The sequence below is a fragment of the Gymnoscopelus microlampas genome (assembly GCF_963454915.1).
Source record: "Gymnoscopelus microlampas genome assembly, chromosome: 16".
Taxonomy (NCBI): domain Eukaryota; kingdom Metazoa; phylum Chordata; class Actinopteri; order Myctophiformes; family Myctophidae; genus Gymnoscopelus; species Gymnoscopelus microlampas.
Window position 1 is genome coordinate 50968576 of NC_139953.1, and position 18373 is coordinate 50986948.

At 43.1% G+C, this 18373-nt stretch overlaps 3 protein-coding genes across 3 annotated transcripts in view; 2 read left to right on the plus strand and 1 right to left on the minus strand.

The window, feature by feature from the left end:
• LOC311063420 (gap junction alpha-1 protein-like) overlaps positions 1–18373 on the minus strand; it is a 604483-nt gene that overhangs the window by 351874 nt on the left and 234236 nt on the right. The window lies entirely within an intron of this gene.
• LOC311063088 (zinc finger RNA-binding protein-like) lies at positions 9912–12268 on the plus strand (the record flags this gene model as incomplete). Its single annotated transcript, XM_084082297.1, has 3 exons — positions 9912–10094; positions 11405–11589; positions 12131–12268. The coding sequence occupies exons 1-3, from the start codon at positions 9932–9934 to the stop codon at positions 12266–12268; spliced, it is 486 nt and encodes a 161-aa protein (XP_083938423.1). The 5' UTR covers positions 9912–9931.
• Positions 15987–18202, plus strand: LOC311063089 (uncharacterized protein; the record flags this gene model as incomplete). The annotated part of the gene is made up of 6 exons (XM_084082298.1): positions 15987–16148; positions 16308–16444; positions 16595–16688; positions 16783–16897; positions 17184–17283; positions 17782–18202. 6 exons carry the CDS (start codon positions 15987–15989, stop codon positions 17867–17869), a joined length of 696 nt encoding a protein of 231 aa, XP_083938424.1. The 3' UTR covers positions 17870–18202.

The following is an 18373-nucleotide window of genomic DNA, read 5'->3' on the forward strand; positions in this document are numbered from 1 at the left end:
GCTTAGCGGACAGTGTGGTATTGTAGAGGAGGTCTCCCTGAACGTGTGCGTATGTCCAAAGTGTTGCCTCGCGGAGCCGTCTCCTGTGCAGCGCCCACTATTGTCTAAAAGCGGCACTTTTCTGACCTCTGACCTCACTGGACGGCCCGCCACACTTTTTTTTACACCTCTCCCGCTTAGCGGACAGTGTGGTATTGTAGAGGAGGTCTCCCTGAACGCGTGCGTATGTTCAAAGTGTTGCCTCGCGGAGCCGTCTCCTGTGCAGCGCCCACTATTGTCTGAAAGCGGCACTTTTCTGACCTCTGACCTCACTGGACGGCCCGCCACACTTTTTTTTACACCTCTCCCGCTTAGCGGAGAGTGTGGTATTGTAGAGGAGGTCTCCCTGAACGCGTGCGTATGTCCAAAGTGTTGCCTCGCGGAGCCGTCTCCTGTGCAGCGCCCACTATTGTCTGAAAGCGGCACTTTTTGCCACTTTTCTGACCTCTGACCTCACTGGACGGTCCGCCACACTTTTTTTTACACCTCTCCCGCTTAGCGGACAGTGTGGTATTGTAGAGGAGGTCTCCCTGAACGCGTGCGTATGTCCAAAGTGTTGCCTCGCGGAGCCGTCTCCTGTGCAGCGCCCACTATTGTCTGAAAGCGGCACTTTTTGCCACTTTTCTGACCTCTGACCTCACTGGACGGCCCGCCACACTTTTTTTTACACCTCTCCCGCTTAGCGGACAGTGTGGTATTGTAGAGGAGGTCTCCCTGAACGTGTGCGTATGTCCAAAGTGTTGCCTCGCGGAGCCGTCTCCTGTGCAGCGCCCACTATTGTCTAAAAGCGGCACTTTTCTGACCTCTGACCTCACTGGACGTCCCGCCACACTTTTTTTTACACCTCTCCCGCTTAGCGGACAGTGTGGTATTGTAGAGGAGGTCTCCCTGAACGCGTGCGTATGTCCAAAGTGTTGCCTCGCGGAGCCGTCTCCTGTGCAGTGTCCAATTTGTATAGGCTATGCACTCCTTTGAACAGCATTTATCCATTTATATAAATTATTAATGTTTTAAATCCCTTTTTGTTACACAGAAACATAATATGTGTTGTATAGAAACATAATATGTCGTTTAAATGCTGAATTTATAGTTTTAATGTGCAAATTAACCGTTTTTCAATGGCTCCTTTTTGCTCTAGAGGGTACTCTTATTCTGAAGAGATCGTCCACCGGAAGTCTTATTGTTGCCACCTTATCGTTGCTGACGGAACACAGCTACGAAATAGTGTGGGGGGACGACAACAGTCAAGCATGGAAGTCCAGTGTACGCTGCATGTGAAAATGATTTATTTCCTATTGTGCTCGGATGTAGGCCGTCCCGGTTGTAAAAGGCTGGACGAGCCCAAAACAAATGGAAATTATGGATGTAATTTATGTTGGAAGACGAGCAGACAGATTACAGCCAGTAGTGCAAATCCAGTAGCTTTACAAAGCGGCTCTCTCCACCGCGCAGCAATGGAATGGGACCCGATATGAAGACTTGTTTCCAGCTAAGGAGGTGGTCAAGGATGTTTTTAAATGTGTTTTTTTTGTCTCGACGGACTGTCGGTCGTTTACCCCTAGGCCTACGTGAAGGACGATTTTCTTGATGGTAGATCATGGGAGAGAGGCCAGAATAGTGGGGAGTCGGTCGAGAATAAAATGAGTATTTGCACCTGGATAACAGTAAATTAGGGCATTGGAAATACGGATGTGTCTGACCATAGAATCGCCGATGATTAACACTGAGGGGGGTGGGGGGGGGGGGGTCGCCTGTGCAGTGGACTGGATCGCAAAGAGCGGCCGGGGGGTCTTGTTGATCAACAGTGGGGTTTTTGAGGAGGGCTGTTTAATGTTAGCCCTAGTGAGGTGGATTGAGACACCACAGCAGACCATGGCTGCGGAAGTGAGGGAAGACTGGACAAAGCAAAGCAAAGCAAAGTTTGTTGTTTACCCAGGGTGTCGGACTAAGCACGAAGCTTGTTTCCAGCCGGACCCTGCATGGAAGCCTTGCTCAAGGGCTATTCAGCGGTGATTCATGATTGATGTGATGAATTGGGGAATCGAACTAGGGACCTTCCGGTATCAAGGCCGCCCCTCTAACCACTAGGCCACCGCTGCCACTTGGACGATGGCATGGGGGGCGTAGTGGACACTAGCTCTGGTTCAGAGCGTTAGTGAGTTCCCTCTAACGCTCTGGAAGACCCCTCGCTCTGGCCATGTACAAGGAATTCCACCTCGCCGCCAGCGCTCAACTATAGTGAAAATAAACTAAACCATTTCGCTACTCACCGAAGCAAAGGCTGTTTTGGGTTGTTGAATGTCTATTCTCCAACTGCGCACGCCTAAACGCACCCCACCTACTCTGTAAAATACACTTTTTGGGCAGAAAATAAAATATGTCAGCGAGACGGACATTATTTGTATTTACTCCACAGTGCCCTCTACAGATCTGGAGGATTTGGGGACTTACCATTAACCAAAATGTAGAGGGCACTGTGGAATAGGAGGCGAGGCAGGTCGTGAGGTGTTCCTACACCGCTTGTAGCTGGAGCGACGGACTGCTAACCAGGCGTCTGCGGCGGCAGTAGCGCTGGTCCCGGTCCGTTTGGGAATGGCACCCGGCTTTGGAAATTCCTCCTCCGCGGGGACTGGAGGCTCCTTCAGCAGGCCCGGTGGTTGGGATCCAGGCATGGATTCCTCCAGGATAGCGGAGGCGAGGCTTGCAGCTGTAGCAGCCGGCGTGTTCAGGAGCTCCTCGTCCTCCCGGATACTATGAAGGATCAGGATACGACCCTCCAGATCTTAAGGTAAGTGGTGGCATGGTAGCCACCAGTGGTGGAAAGTAACTAAGTACATTTACTTAAATACTGTACTTAAGTACAATTTTGAGGTTTTTGTACTTTACTTGAGTATTTCCAATTTCCAATACTTTTACTTCTACTCCACTACATCTCAGAGGCAAATATTGTACTTTTACTGTACTACATTTACTTGAAAACTTTAGTTACTAGTTACTTTTCAGATATAAATTATGATATAATGAAACATACATTATTAACCACTTTAAACCTATTTTAAACCTAGGCTATTTGAAAATAGCAGATCTACAAGCTCACAACGCGTCGCGACGCGTTGTGAGCTTGTAGATCGGCTATTTTCAAATTTTTAGTACTTTTACTTTTGGTACTTTAGGTACATTTAGATGCCAATACTTTTGTACTTTTACTCAAGTCAATTTTCAATTTTGGATTTTTACTTGTAACAGAGTATTTTTACATTGCAGTATTGGTACTTTTACTTAAGTAAAGAATTTGAGTACTTTTTCCACCACTGGTCGTTTAAACGCTAGTATCTAGGCTGAAGACGAGCCACAACTTTGATTGATTGATTGATTGATGTACTTTATTTGGTAAGACATGAGAACAACAGTACATGAAAGTACAAATTCACAATACGAGGTCTACTAAACTGGAAGACTCATAAAAGCACTGAGCTTGTTTCAAATGAGTTCCACACGCACACAAATCATGATGACATAAGAGACAGACAGATATACACACTACTATAGAATGTCATACAATCAGTTTACAGGTTACTGGTATGAAGAGTGAGAAATATGTACAAAAGTAGAAAGAGAGAGGGGGGTAGGGGGGTGGGGTAGGTTAGAACTTGGACAGGGGCCATTTATCAATTGCAGCCTCCTGAAGGTGTATCTTTAGGGCAGTTTTGAAAGTGAGTAGGGTTTTACACTCCTTTACTCCTTTTGGTAGGGCATTCCACATTTTAGATGAATAGCATGAGAACGAGTTCATTCCCTTTTATTGAGACAAATCTGGGTTGAACATGATTAGTGGAGCTGCCTCTCGTGTTATGATCATGGACTTCATTAACGTTTTGGAAGTATTTTGACAAATACAGGGGGATCCCAATGTTGTGGTGTATCTTGAAGACCAGGCCCATAGCAAGTTGCTGTACTCTGTCCTCAACCCTAAGCCATCCAATCCTAGCAAAATGAGCAGGGGTTAGATGGGTTTTGTGATTGAGGCCAAGTAGTAGCCTTACAAGTTTGTTTTGGGATGTTTGGAGCCTTGTTTTTAAGGCCTTGGAGGTGTTGTGATACCATGAAGTGCATGCATAATCATAATGACCTTGTATGAGGGCCCCTGCAAGAATCTTCAGAGTATTCTTACTGACTAGACGATCAATCCTCCACAAATAGCGTGTTGTTTGGATGACCTTTTTGTTCACTTTTTCGGCGTGTTTGTTACCGGAGAGGTTTGCCTCCAAGATAGAACCCAGGTAGGTAATTTCCTCCTTTCTTGTGATAACATCATCACCCACTTTGATCGTGAAACTTTCAGCCTTGCTAAGGTTAGGGTTGGACCCAAAGAGGATGGATACAGTTTTACCCAGGTGTAATGAAAGTTTGTTGTCGGAGAGCCAGATGCAGATCTTGTTGAGTTCAGTGCTGAGAGTTTTCTCAACCTGCAGCCTGTCCCTGTCCGAGACCAGCAGAGCCGAGTCATCTAAGAACAGGAACAGTTTGCAGTCGCAAGCTGAAGACATGTCATTCACATATATCAGGAACAGTAAAGGTCTTAGTATACTTCCTTGAGGAACTCCACAAGTCACTGGGAGGGGAGGGGACTGGGTGCCATTTACTTCCACCACTTGCTCCCTCCCTTCCAGGTAGGATCTCATCCATTACTGACGTATCATCAAAACCTATTGCTTTGAGCTTATTGATCATAATTACTAGCGTGCCACTAGGCTGGCATCTAGGCTGAAGGCTAGCCACAACCAGCTAGCAGGCATCAAACGGTCCGAAGAATAATAAAATAAATAAATAATAATAATCGACAGTGCCGATCACTGAGTTTGCATCAATAATAAAAGAAAGTAGGTCCCTGGGCTAGGATCCATGAGTTTTAGTGTAGAATTGTTGAGTGGAAATCAGTTAAAAAGTAGTTAAAAGTCACTGTGACAGAGCGTCTCGTTGAGCGACCGTCTCCCTCTCTGACCGAGATGAATATCCCCACCGCATTACAACAGCAGGTCTGTGTTCAAGTGACTCGATCTATTAGAAGGTCAATATCAGTCACTAGAAGCAGAGACGTGTGTTTTAATGAGTCTAACATTCATTAGAAGGACAATATCAGTCACTAGAAGCAGACATGTGTTTTAATGAGTCTAACATTAATTACAAGGACAATATCAGTCACTAGAAGCAGAGACGTGTGTTTTAATGAGTCTAACGTTCATTAGTATAGTATTAAAATAATGCAATGAAACAAGCAAACAGCCAAGACATAAACAGCAACATATAGCAACATAGGACAAAGATCAACTAAAAGCAAGGGTGAAGAAGTAAGTCTTGAGCTGTGCTTTAAAGCTATCCACGGAGGGGGCCTGTCTTAGATATATTGGGAGTTTATTCGAAGCAGTCGGCCCATAGAAGCAAAATGCTGCTTCACCGTATTTTTTATATGACATTTCAGGCACGTCAAGTTAAGTAGGCCAGCACTAGAGGACCTGAGGGGGCGGTTTGGAACGTATCTAGGCAGGAGGTCCTTGAGGTAGGAAGGTGCCAGGCCATTAAGAGCTTTATAAACCAGTAAAAGAATTTTAAAATCAATTCTAAAAACATCTGGGAGCCAATGTAGTGATGCTAATACTGAGGTGATATGTTCCCTCATCTTAGTTTTAGTTAAAACTCTGGCTGCCGCATTTTGGACGAGTTGTAGTCTGTTGGTTGTTTTCTTTGGCAAGCCAGAAAAAAGTGCGTTACAATAATCAAGTCTAGAAAAAACAAAAGCTTGAATTAACGTTTTTGTATCGACCAGTGACAGATAGGCTCTAATTCGTGCAATATTTCTCAGGTGAAAGAAGGCAATCTTGATGACATGACTAATGTGTGCATTAAAATTCAATTCAGAGTCGATAATAACGCCTAGGTTCTTGACTGAAGTGCTACTTTACTGGGGGGGTTTAGGAGGCGTTCAATAGTAGAGAATAAGACTCTGGCATTGTTTTTGTTATCGTTGATAATGCCAGAAAAGTAAGTCTGTCTTGCTGAGCGCAGGGCTTTGTTATAGACAACTGTTGCTTTTTTTAGAATCTCTAGGTGGATTGTGAGTTTGTTTTTTCGCCACATTCGCTCAGCTCTACGGCATTCTTTCTTTAGTGAACGTACTTGCTCATTGATCCAGGGTGTTGCTTTCGAACTATGTTTTCTTTTAGTTTTTAAAGGAGCCACTTTGTCAAGAGCTGACTCTAGTCTATGACTAAACTGTAGAACCATATCATTTACTGAGGAAGCATGGGGCAGGGGGGTGCGCGAGCCAGATGGATGGGAAACTCAAGGGCTGCAGATGGGCTAAAAAAAAAAAATGTTTTTTGATAATAGTGTGCTCTATGGTGTTTTTCTCTGGTTCAGAGACTGCCATATTAAAACACACCACACAGTGGTCGGATATCTCGGGCCTATCGATTGTCCTGTCGACCGTGATACTCAGACCCCTCGAGATCACTAAGTCGAGGGTGTGGCCGTGTTTGTGTGTTGGCCCAGTAATGTGTTGAATGAAATCACAGGAGTGCAGAGACTGTAAGAAGCCCATAGCCACAGTGTCTGAAGCGTTGTCCATGTGCAAGTTAAAGTCACCTGCGATCAGAATACTGCTGTAGTTTGTGGAGCAAATGGACAATAGTTCTGATATCTCTGTTACAAATAGGGCCTGCTGCATTTAGGAGGAACGATACATACTAATCATTGTTATAGGTGATTGGTTCTCCAGTATGGTGGCCTGGTATTCAAATGAGGTAAAGCTACCGAGAATGAGGGGCTTGCACTTCAGAGTGTCCGAAAAGATGTTCGCTAGTCCCCCACCTTTCTTACTCTTCTTACCCTCACGCGCTGAATGTAGGAAACTGTAGCCTGGGGGACAGGCTGCGGTCAGAGTAATAGCACCATCGCTGCCGAGCCAAGTCTCTGTTAGGAAAACTAAATCAAGCTTTTCATCTGAAATTAGGTCATAGACAGAGGAGGACTTGTAGAGTAGTGACCTAATATTGAACAGGGCCAGGTTTAACTTAATGTTTTTAGATTCTACTGGGCTGCGGCCCCCGAGGGGTACAGCGACCAGACACAACTCTCTATTTGTCTTTCTTATTTCAATGGGCCCTCTATTTGAGTAAACAGTTGAAATAATGTAGTCAGCATTTGTTGTGGGGGTATCTTGTGCAGGGATGACGTTTCTATGACATACATTAGTTTGTTTGAAAGTTGGCCTAATATGACATTGAGTAGTAATAACTGTAGGAATGTAGAAAGTGCTTGTGCAAGGTCCAAGTCCAGTGAAAAAATTGTCAGAGTTCGATGCGGAACCTAAGTGGTCGGAACTGGGTCTAACATTCATTAGAAGGAAGGACAATATCAGTCACCAGAAGCAGAGACGTGTGTTTTAATGGGTCTAACATTCATTAGAAGGAAGGACAATATCAGTCACCAGAAGCAAAGACGTGTGTTTTTAATGGGTCTAACGTTCATTAGAAGGACAATATCAGTCACCAGAAGCAAAGACGTGTGTTTTAATGGGTCTAACGTTCATTAGAAGGACAATATCAGTCACCAGAAGCAGAGACGTGTGTTTTAATGGGTCTAACATTCATTAGAAGGAAGGACAATATCAGTCACTAGAAGCAAAGACGTGTGTTTTAATGGGTCTAACGTTCATTAGAAGGACAATATCAGTCACCAGAAGCAGAGACGTGTGTTTTAATGAGTCTAACATTCATTAGAAGGACAATATCAGTCACTAGAAGCAGAGACGTGTGTTTTAATGGGTCTAACGTTCATTAGAAGGACAATATCAGTCACTAGAAGCAGAGACGTGTGTTTTAATGAGTCTAACATTCATTAGAAGGAAGGACAATATCAGTCACTAGAAGCAGAGACGTGTGTTTTAATGAGTCTAACATTCATTAGAAGGACAATATCAGTCACTAGAAGCAGAGACGTGTGTTTTAATGGGTCTAACGTTCATTAGAAGGACAATATCAGTCACTAGAAGCAGAGACGTGTGTTTTAATGAGTCTAACATTCATTAGAAGGAAGGACAATATCAGTCACTAGAAGCAGAGACGTGTGTTTTAATGAGTCTAACATTCATTAGAAGGAAGGACAATATCAGTCACTAGAAGCAGAGACGTGTGTTTTAATGAGTCTAACATTACTTAGAAGGACAATATCAGTCACTAGAAGCAAGTATATATAACAAGTTTTGAGGTTCAGTACTTTATATTTGAAATGTGAACGTTTATGTAGATGTACAGGTTTTAAATGGAGAAAGTGCCAAAACCAGGTAGAAGTTGCTCCATATGTTTCAGGGCTTTGTGTTTTGTATGATTTCAGACCGGCACAGCTCACATTAACAGCCACTGAAAGACTTGTCTTGTTGGACTAAATAATGTAGTAATGAGTTGTGTGGAGGTATAGTGATGATAGGAAAGTAGGATAGAAAGATAGATAGTTCCCAAACCTTTTAGCTCAGCAAGCTCACAACGAGCATGTAAATCTATTTTCACAACCTCTTTTTTTTTTGTTTCTAATTTATTGCTTAGATGTGTTGTTTTCACGAAATAGCACATGTTCTATTTTTGCTTGCTTCTTATATGTGCTTTTAATTCATTTTAATTGTACTATTTGACCCCAGGAAAAATAGTCACTGTTTGAATCTGGATCTGAAATTATCAATAAACAAGCAATGGCAAAAACACACTGGAATGTAAACATTTCAGTGTACAGATTTTCATAACGTTTCAGCTCGAGACCCAAAAGAGAAATGTGATGTCTCCCTGGGACCTAGTGAGAATGGCAGATCTACAAGCTTGGCTTGTAGATCTGCTATTTTCATTACTCTTATTTTAATATTTTAAATGGAATTTCTTTGATTTTTGTTTTTAAATGTATCGGGTTCTTTTGAAACATGAGAACTTTTTACTTCTCTAAATATTTTATTTTATTCATGTAAAACAAATGTAGGATACTAAAAGGAAAGAGGAATATTTACTGACTGATCTCAAAAACAAATGAAAACTGGCAGAAATAAAGACTCACTCCATAAGGGTTAGGGTTAGGGTTAGAATGATTACCATCGTTTGTCTGTGACTGTGTTGTGGTATTAAATCATGCTGCAGTGTTTTTAGATCTTACCACAATACTGATATTCAGCATGATGTACAATTTATTTTTTTTAAATTTCAATTGAAAAGAAAAGGGGCAATCCTTCTTGAAGGTAAAGCCTTTATCGAATAGCTATAATTTCATTTTAGAAAAAAAAAACATGTGTCCACCTACAGAACTCGGCCTTTATGAATTGAATAGGCAGGACCACAATGGAAACAAGCCCTCAGGGATTTTTGTGTTATCCTTTTAGCATTATTGTGTAGGCCTTACTGTGCCTCTGTACTTTTTGCAAACTGCTGATAAAGAATTCAATCAATCAAAGCCACACAGCAATTTGCATGATGCTCAAGCAATGGCTGAACATGGCTTTGCTATCATGCTGCCTAGGATGGCAAATAAACAGTGATATGTTGGATGGATGGATAGGCTTTTAGTTTAGTGGTGTTAGTTAACAAAATGCAGTGTCGTAAACATACATGTCGTTACAATACACAATGTCATTTAGAAAACGGTTTGGAAAACAAACCCTCAAACGTGTTGCTCTGCTCCGTTCCCCAGGTGGTGAAGCTTCACACCAAGCTGGGGAAACCCATCCCTTCCACGAAGCCCAGCGTGGTCACCCAGACCTCCTCCTCCACCACCGCCGCCCCCAGTAAGACCCCCTCCTCTGGCCTGGGCAGCTCCAGCACCACCTCTTCGTCCCTGTCCATGGGCACCTCCTCCTCCAATGCTTCTGCCTCCCACCCACAACTCCTCCTACCTGAAGCCGGTCAACATAGTGAGCGGTGGCGGGGGGGCGCTCAGCAAGAACGCGCTCGGCAACAGTCTGTCGTCTGCCAACTCCACCGCCCCCGTCAAGAAGGCCTCCGCCCCCAAGATCAACTTTGTCGGTCAGTAGGTCCCCTTTGAATTTTGACGTCTCCTGGCGGTATTTGACAATTACTTCATTCTTCACCTTGTTTCCATTATGCTCTGTACTGTGTTTTTGCTGTATTCCTGTTTGATTAGTATAGCTCTGCATTTAACCAGTTCAACCACATGAATCCTAGCGTCCCTATTCGGGGCTTGTCGTAATAGGCAAACATTCAGTGAAAACAAAAATCGTCTCACTACACGTCACAAGGCATAGTGTGAGCTTGTAGATCGGCAGAGATTGATGAGTGATAGAAAAGGATTATTTTACACGCCAATTACAGACCCCTTGCACACCCATCTAAGTAGATAGGGTTTAAGTCATTGAACCCCAATGTACTTATCACACAATGAATAAAGAAAACGACTTCCATTTTCACTTTAAAAATGGTAAAACATTTTTTTTTGTCAATTTGCACCTATAATGACGTGCCCAAAATAGGGACACCAGGTTGAAAGTGGTTCAAACACTCATCACTAATAAAGAGTGAAGCTGGTTTCACAGAGCGTGCTTTGCACTCAAAGGCTACATGCCAATATCTCATTTATTCTCATTTAAAAACTCATTTATTCTCTCTTGCTTTTAGTCGCACCTAGCTATCCTGCTCTGTCCCAACTTTGCATTGTTTTGTTTCTCTTTTGTTTTTCTTTTGTTTTTGGTCCTGTGTATATATTATTTGTTGATGCTTCTTTGTGTCTAATTACCTTATTTTAACCATGTTCAGCACTTTGGTCGGCTTTGAGCTGTTGTAAATGTGCTATACAAATAAAGTTTGATTTGATTTGATTTGAATATCTGGATAAGTCTCTGCCAACTTGTGTAGTGATGGACGGCGACCAGGCGTGCGTTTCCAAACCTAACATTTCTTGAAGTTCTGTGCCTTGTAGAATAACAAGTGTATAACCTAGTTTAACCATGCAGACAAATGGCCAATAGTTCACTCCTGGCCCTTGCAAATGGAAACGGTCATTGTTTTCCTTTTTTTTTTTATTATTGTGATTTATTGCATTTTTATGCTGTCCATTAGTCAAAGCATCTGTGGACTAGTGACTCCTCAGTAAAATGTAAAATGGAATGTCACAGTTTTAGACACAGTAGACACAATTTCGGGTTTTATCGTATTTGTTGGCTGTTCACTTCATCCAATTTCATCTGCAAACTCACAACACCTTGCATCGCCTATTTTCGCCACTAAATAGGCAATTTATGAAATTTTGGAAGAGAGTTTATGCCCAATAGCAATGGTCTGAGACTAAAGAACCCTACCTCCCCCTTCGCCCCTTGCAGGAGGAAACAAACTGCAGACCACGGCGAAAGCGGATGAGATGAAGGCGGCGGAGATATCCAAGCCAACGCCACCCTCCATGACTGCCCCAGAGACCAAGAATGATATCTCTGATTGGCTGTCTGCGGCGGCGCTAGCTGCACTGCAGAACGACGTGCAGCCTGTTGGACACGACTACGTTGAAGAGGTATTCTGACAGTTCACTTGGGTGTTGCTTGCCAAAAATAACTGATTTACATGCTAACACGTCGCATCACGACACATTGTTAGCTTGTAGATCAGTTATTTTTGTGAGTATAAATGATATTGTTAAATTGTCCTTTTTTTTTAGTAAGGCAAAAAAGTGTGCACAACTGCAGCAGCCCAAATAGGGAGACAGCTGTTTTTTGTTTAACAAACCCCACTGGCCATGAACCAGAGGGGAAGGCCAGTGCTGTGGATGTGGGGATGTAATCGTTCTATATTGCACTCAATCAAACACAAGTATAAAAGAGTTAAAATGAAGACTGGCTCTGAGTCTGCCGTACAATTGTATTTTTACGGCGTTGCACGGCCATACCCTACCTGTCTATGAGAGGGTCTGTGTGTCACAAACCACAGGACCGATCAGTGCTAAACTTTGCATGCACGCTACACAGAATTAACTCCACATTGGATCCTATAAGAGTTCAAGTTAAAAAACACTGCTATAGAGGGAATTGAACATTTTGTGTTACCCATCTCCTTAGGTCCGCAACGATGAAGGCAAAGTCATCCGCTTCCACTGCAAGCTGTGTGAATGCAGTTTCAACCATCCCAACGCGAAGGAGATGCATCTGAAGGGAAGGAGGCATCGACTGCAGTACAAGGTTGGTACATTTTCATAGGTGCAGGCACAAGTGTTATTATGCCTAATGTATTATCTTTGGCTGATGTCGCTTGCTGATAAGAACTGATCTTCAAGTCATGTTTTAGCTGGGACAACGTTATTTTTAGCATGACAGGTTTTTAGAACGAAGCGAGTAATCTACACGACCCAGGACACTAGACTGAACTATTTTGAATGGTTAAACAATAAGTCATAAGTTGATCATGCCGTCATCTGTCCTGACATTTCCTCTTCACCTGGTCTTTTAGAAAAAGGTGAACCCTTACCTTCAGGCGGAGTTGAAGCCTAGCATCCGTGCCCGTAAGATTCAGGAGGAGAAGATGAGGAAGCAGATGCAGAAAGAAGAGTTCTGGAGGAGGAGAGAGGAAGAGGAGAGCTGGAGAATGGAAATGAGGTACGATGAGGTCTTTGATGACCAGCTGATGTTTTTTTTGTTTTTTCACATGCGTCTCCATTCTGGGGAAAACATCTGCCGAAAATAGTGCAGATGTATTTTCCACGGAGATTTGATGTAGAGGGGAAAACGGGAGGGAACCAAGTATAGACCGCTGGGTGATCCCAGTCGACTAAGTATATAGGGTTTAAGTGGTTCATCAGTGGACATTCTCCATGTCTAATCTGCTGAACTCCCAGGTCACTGTTTTTTTTTTCTTCCCCAAACTGCTGAAACTTTCCAGGAAGAAGAGCACCACTGGGATGACAGACGCCGTATGCCCGACGGAGGCTATCCTCAGGGGCCCCCTGGGCCGCCCGGTCTCTTGGGGGTCCGGCCTGGCATGCCCATCCCTCAGCCTCAGGGACCTGTGGTAGGTCCTGGGTCCTCTGAATTTTTGGGCGGTGTAGCCGTCCCTATATGTGAGGTTGGGACATTGACATTTGCTGAACTGTGATTGGCCACCCATTGTACCCCCCAAACCCTGCACTGTGATTGGCCACCCATTGTACACCCCTTCCACCCACAATGGGTGGCCCCTGGACACCCCCGCTGACTCTATTCAGCACTGTGATTGGCTAGCGAGACACATGATGAAATTAATAACCTATAAATAGGACTATGCACTTTTTTAAGTGAGCTTCCATCACTGTGATGACCACACCGCCCACTTCACACTGGGTGTGATTTTTGGGGTGGTGTAGCCGCCCCCTATAAGTGAGTTTTGGACACCGACCAAAAAATTTGTGTACCCCCTAACCCTTCCATTGTTAATGCAAATCGATACTTTTTTCATATCAGCCAATCACATTACAGCTAGTGTCATCACCACTAACTGTAATGTGATTGGCTGACTTTGCAAATTCAGGACTGTGATTGGCTAGCGAAACACATGACACATGTGCAGCCCTATGAATAGCAGTATGGACTTTAAAAAAAGTTATTTATCCTTTTTTTAAAGTGAGTCATGTTGTGATGACCACACACCGCCCACTTCACACTGGGTGTGATTTTTATTTACTATTTGAATGCAATTTTGCGTTCTGTTAATCAAGTAACTCGTTGCAGAACTATGTCTTTGTCATTAACCCATTGAGACCTGAAGCCGATTCTACATGTCTCCTAAATCCCAACAGTTTTCTGAAAAACGTATGTTTCTATATCAGTGGTGCTCAATCTTTTTCATGTCAAGGACCCCCAAAATGATATGTATTTGGCCGCGGACCCCCATCAAAATATTTTGTTCCAGGGACCCCCAGAAGCAAAGATTTGAGTTAAAAATGTTCGCTTTAAAAATATATATATTCAAAGATTTGCACACATTGTCACGATTTTTCAAAAATAGCAGATCTACTAGCTCGTAGCGCGGCACTCTGTTCCGCGCTATGAGCTTGTATATCTGCTATTTTTGAATTGCCCATAGTGTAAAATACTGCTTTTTAGCTCAAATCTAGAAATGACACAGTTCCAGGTCTTAATGGGTTAAAAAGTAATTGGTTACAGAATTGCCTACTGAGAATAGTAACTCTTTGGAATACTCTTACATGAACTAAATTGAAACCTCATTGCGATTCCTTTCTTGTCCTGTGAATGAATAGTTTTCTTTCCACCATTTCTCTTTTAGCCGCCTCGTCGCCCCGACTCTTCAGACGATGGCTACGTAATGACCAAGCATGCAGCCATTTATCCCTCAGAGGATGAACTCCAAGCTATCCAGAAGATTGTGTCCATCACAGAACGTGCCCTCAAACTGGTGTCGGACATCATCACTGACCAGGACAAAGACAAGGAAGAGGACAAGGAGAAGAAAGAAGTCGCTAAAGACAGGTGAGGCATCTGAGAGAGCTCAACATCTCTTTGTCTCCTCGTGTTTCTGTGTTTAAACTTCAAACATAAAATATACTTAAAGTACTAGAATGTTTGAAAAATAGCAGATCTACAAGCTCATGAGCTTGTAGATCTGCTATTTTCAAGAAGCATATTTATAAAGTAGGGCTAAAATGGCTTTCAAATAATTGTAGTGGAGTAAAAGTACAATATTTGCGTCTGAGATGTAGTGGAGTAAAAGTAATTACAATAGTATATTTGTAAAGTACAAATACCTCAAAATTGTAAAAGGTACAGTACTTAAGTAAATGTACTTTGTTACTTTACACCACTGCTAGATAGCCTGCCTGTAGATAGTGCTTTTGTAATAGTTTCTAATTGTAACACTCCTCATACTGCATGACTTGTTGTACCATATATCGTCTTAGTAACATTATTATGTTTTCTCCATCAAAGCATGCATGCTGTACGTGTGAAACATCTTGACCGGCAGAAATACATCTGCTTTGAGGGACCACTGTCTTTTACATCATTTCTGGAGTGTGGTGAGTGAAACATTGTTCCACAGCATGCCCTATGCCATTGATGGTGTACAAATGATTGGGGTCCATTTGGTTCCATTTTTACACTGTCTTAACATTGATTTTACAATATAAATTGGGGTCCCAGAGATAGACATGCCATTAAATGGGGGTCCTTGATATTAAAATGGTTGAGAATCCCTGCTAGAGCCATAAAAGTCTTCTTATTATGGGGGTCCCTGGCATATCTTTTCAAATGGGGGTCTGTGGGCTAATTGTCAATTTGGGGGGTCCTTGACATGAAAAATTGAGAACCACTGTCATATGCAACAACATGCTGGGTGTACAGTACAAGGCACAATCCATTTTATTTAGGATAGAGTGATTCAATGTCTTCAGTGGGGCTGTCAATCTTCCTCGTATGATTGAATTTTCTGTGGCTATTTTAATCCATTTTTATGACACATTAATACAAATTAAATCAATTGCACAACAGATTTATCAATAAGCTTGTGCAATCTTGTTTTGTCTTCAGTTGCCAAGAAATTTGAAATTCCTAGTACCTCAGACTTAAAAGTCTATGATGACTTGAACACTGAAGTTGACGAGGAGGCGTTTCAGTTTTTTATAAAGAAACCAGACCTTGGTGTGTTGGAGATGTGTTCACCCCAAGACCCAAATCCTGACGGTGAGTTCTGTTGCTTATCAACATGGAGCCTTATAGCCTCATCCATACAGTCCTGGCTAACCTAAAATGTCACACAGGTATATTTTTGTACTTTGAAATGATCTTTGTTTCTATACGCCCAATGTAAGTAAAAGAGAGAAAGTGTCTGAGGAAGAACTGTGTTGGTGTGTGGATCCTTCCGTATCTAATGTGAGCTTTTTACATTACACTTGCCACAAACATTCCTCTCTTGCTAATCACACTTGTTATGTCAACATTATTGCTAGATTCAGTGAGCCCCTCTGCAAGCAATTCCATTGCCAGCAGCAGCAGCTCCTTTCTCAGCTCTGGTGCAGACAATGACGGGGACTCGGATGACACCATCAGTCCTGCTCCAAGAAACAGAGCTGACCTGACTCGTCTCGCTCAGGTAAGCGTTGCTTTTTTTTGGGGGGGGGGGGGTCATGGTTTACATTTTCGTCACCTTAAATATACTTGGCCACCAAATGTAGTGGCCTGTAGGACCAGTGCTTTAAAATATTACTGTCTATCCCCGTGTTTCCCCTCCCTTTTTTTTACTTCCACTTAGATGGTTGAAAAAATTCTGAAGGACAGACCTGGCGGAGAGAGGATCCTTACCGAGTATGCTCGGACAAAAAGCCTAACGGATACCAGAAGACGCGACATGGTGAAGATATTGGTTGCACACATGGCAAGTGAACATGGGTATGTTGTCATCTAAAAATTATGCACCCAATACACAATTTTGGTTGTAGTTGGTGCAGGCCAAAATCCTCCTTTTTGCAGAAGGCAGCGGCACAGGAATACTTTTGTTTGGATCTCATATGTGTGTGTGTGTGTGTGTGTACTCTGTAGGACGAGTCCTTCAAGGCGTGTTAAAGAGGACTATGCACAGGGCATCACTGCCTTATTCCCATACCTGGCCGATCCCCAGGGAAATTTGGGCTATGTAAGTACATAAAACACCAGTCTAACGCACATTTACACATGCTCATTAAAACCAAATGACACTTTCCCCCCCCTCATTTCTTCTTGTGTTTTAGGAACAGTATTACAGTCCAGTAGATGGGAGTGGGTTTCTGGCATGGCGAGTGAAATCACTTCAAAAAGAAGCATCAGAGGGACAAAAAAAGAGCAGAAATGTTCAGCCACTGACGGGTGTGTGATTTTGATTGTAGTTAGAATTTAAGGGGGAAGTCACATGTTCACACACACACACACACACACACACACACACACACACACACACACACACACACACACACACACACACACACACACACACACACACACACACACACACACACACACACAGGAAGAACCAGTGCAACATGTCATGTTTCCCCCAGTCCACTGTCTAGCAACTGTGAAGATGGATCCTTATAGTAAATGCATATCACTGGAAAGTATTGCAGCAGTATATGTGGTTTCTACACTGTTACAGGTGGTCCAAATGCTGGCGACAGAGCTCCCGTCTGTGAGGAAAACCAGCTAACCACAGAAACCCAGTGTCGTGAGGCCATTGTATATGTGGCTGTATGTATGTATGTATGTATGTGGCTCTTCAACTGCCTTGCATTAACCCACTAAGACCTGAGGAAGCGTCTGTGTCACTTTTTCATTTGAGCTAAAAAGCATTATTTTACACTTTGACTATTCAAAAATAGCAGATCTACAAGCTCATAGTGCGGCACCGAGTGCCGCGCTATGAGCTTGTAGATCTGCTATTTTTTGAAAAAATACATTCTTTTAAAGCGAACAATAACTCAAATCTTTGCTTCTGGGGGTCCATGGAACAAAATATTTTGAGACGGGGGTCCGCGGCCAAATTCATATCATTTTGGGGGGTCCTTTACATTTTGCAGAATATAAATTATACAGCAGAAAATGTCCTTATGGTTCATCTTGCATATTGTGGCAATAAAAGTGATTCTGGAGGCTACCTAATCGTGACCAAAACATCCCATTGCGATCCGGCTCTAAACTGTTTGCAAACGGTGACTAATTTTAATAGCAAGACTAATAAAGTTCTCTTTTCACAGACTGGGACCAGTGTCCAGGGGCATCTGGACAGCATCACAGAGAGCCTTCAACCCTATCTGCTTGCTGTGGGTACCCAGAAGAGTGTGATTCACAAGTACTTCATTGTGATTGACAAACGTGCTATCCCTTGTAAGTCACCCAGGGGTTGACACTAACGCCTGCCCGACTGCCCGGGGCAGGTAAATAAAATGGTAGGGCAGGTGAAGTGTGCTATCTGGTTGCCCGACGGGCAGGTGCGCATTTTGAGTGGGGATGCAACCGTTTTTTGTTTGGTATAAAACACAACACGAGATATCCGTCTTTAGACACTTGAGCGTGGCCAGAGCGCTCCGTCTCCCTCTCTCCCACACACACACTGAACCTGCGACACGGCGAAAACAGCTAATCTACAAGCTCACATAATACTGAAGACGCAACTAGTTATAAATCACCGGGTTGCAAAATCACGTTTGGAATCTAGTGTGAAGAGATACGTTTGTGAGAAAGTGGAGTTGATGACGAGCATGGCTGCTTGCATCCCACCCGCGATATAAAACAAAAACACCCGCTGACTTTTGTCACATGTGCTGCAGTTCCCTACTTGTCTCTAAC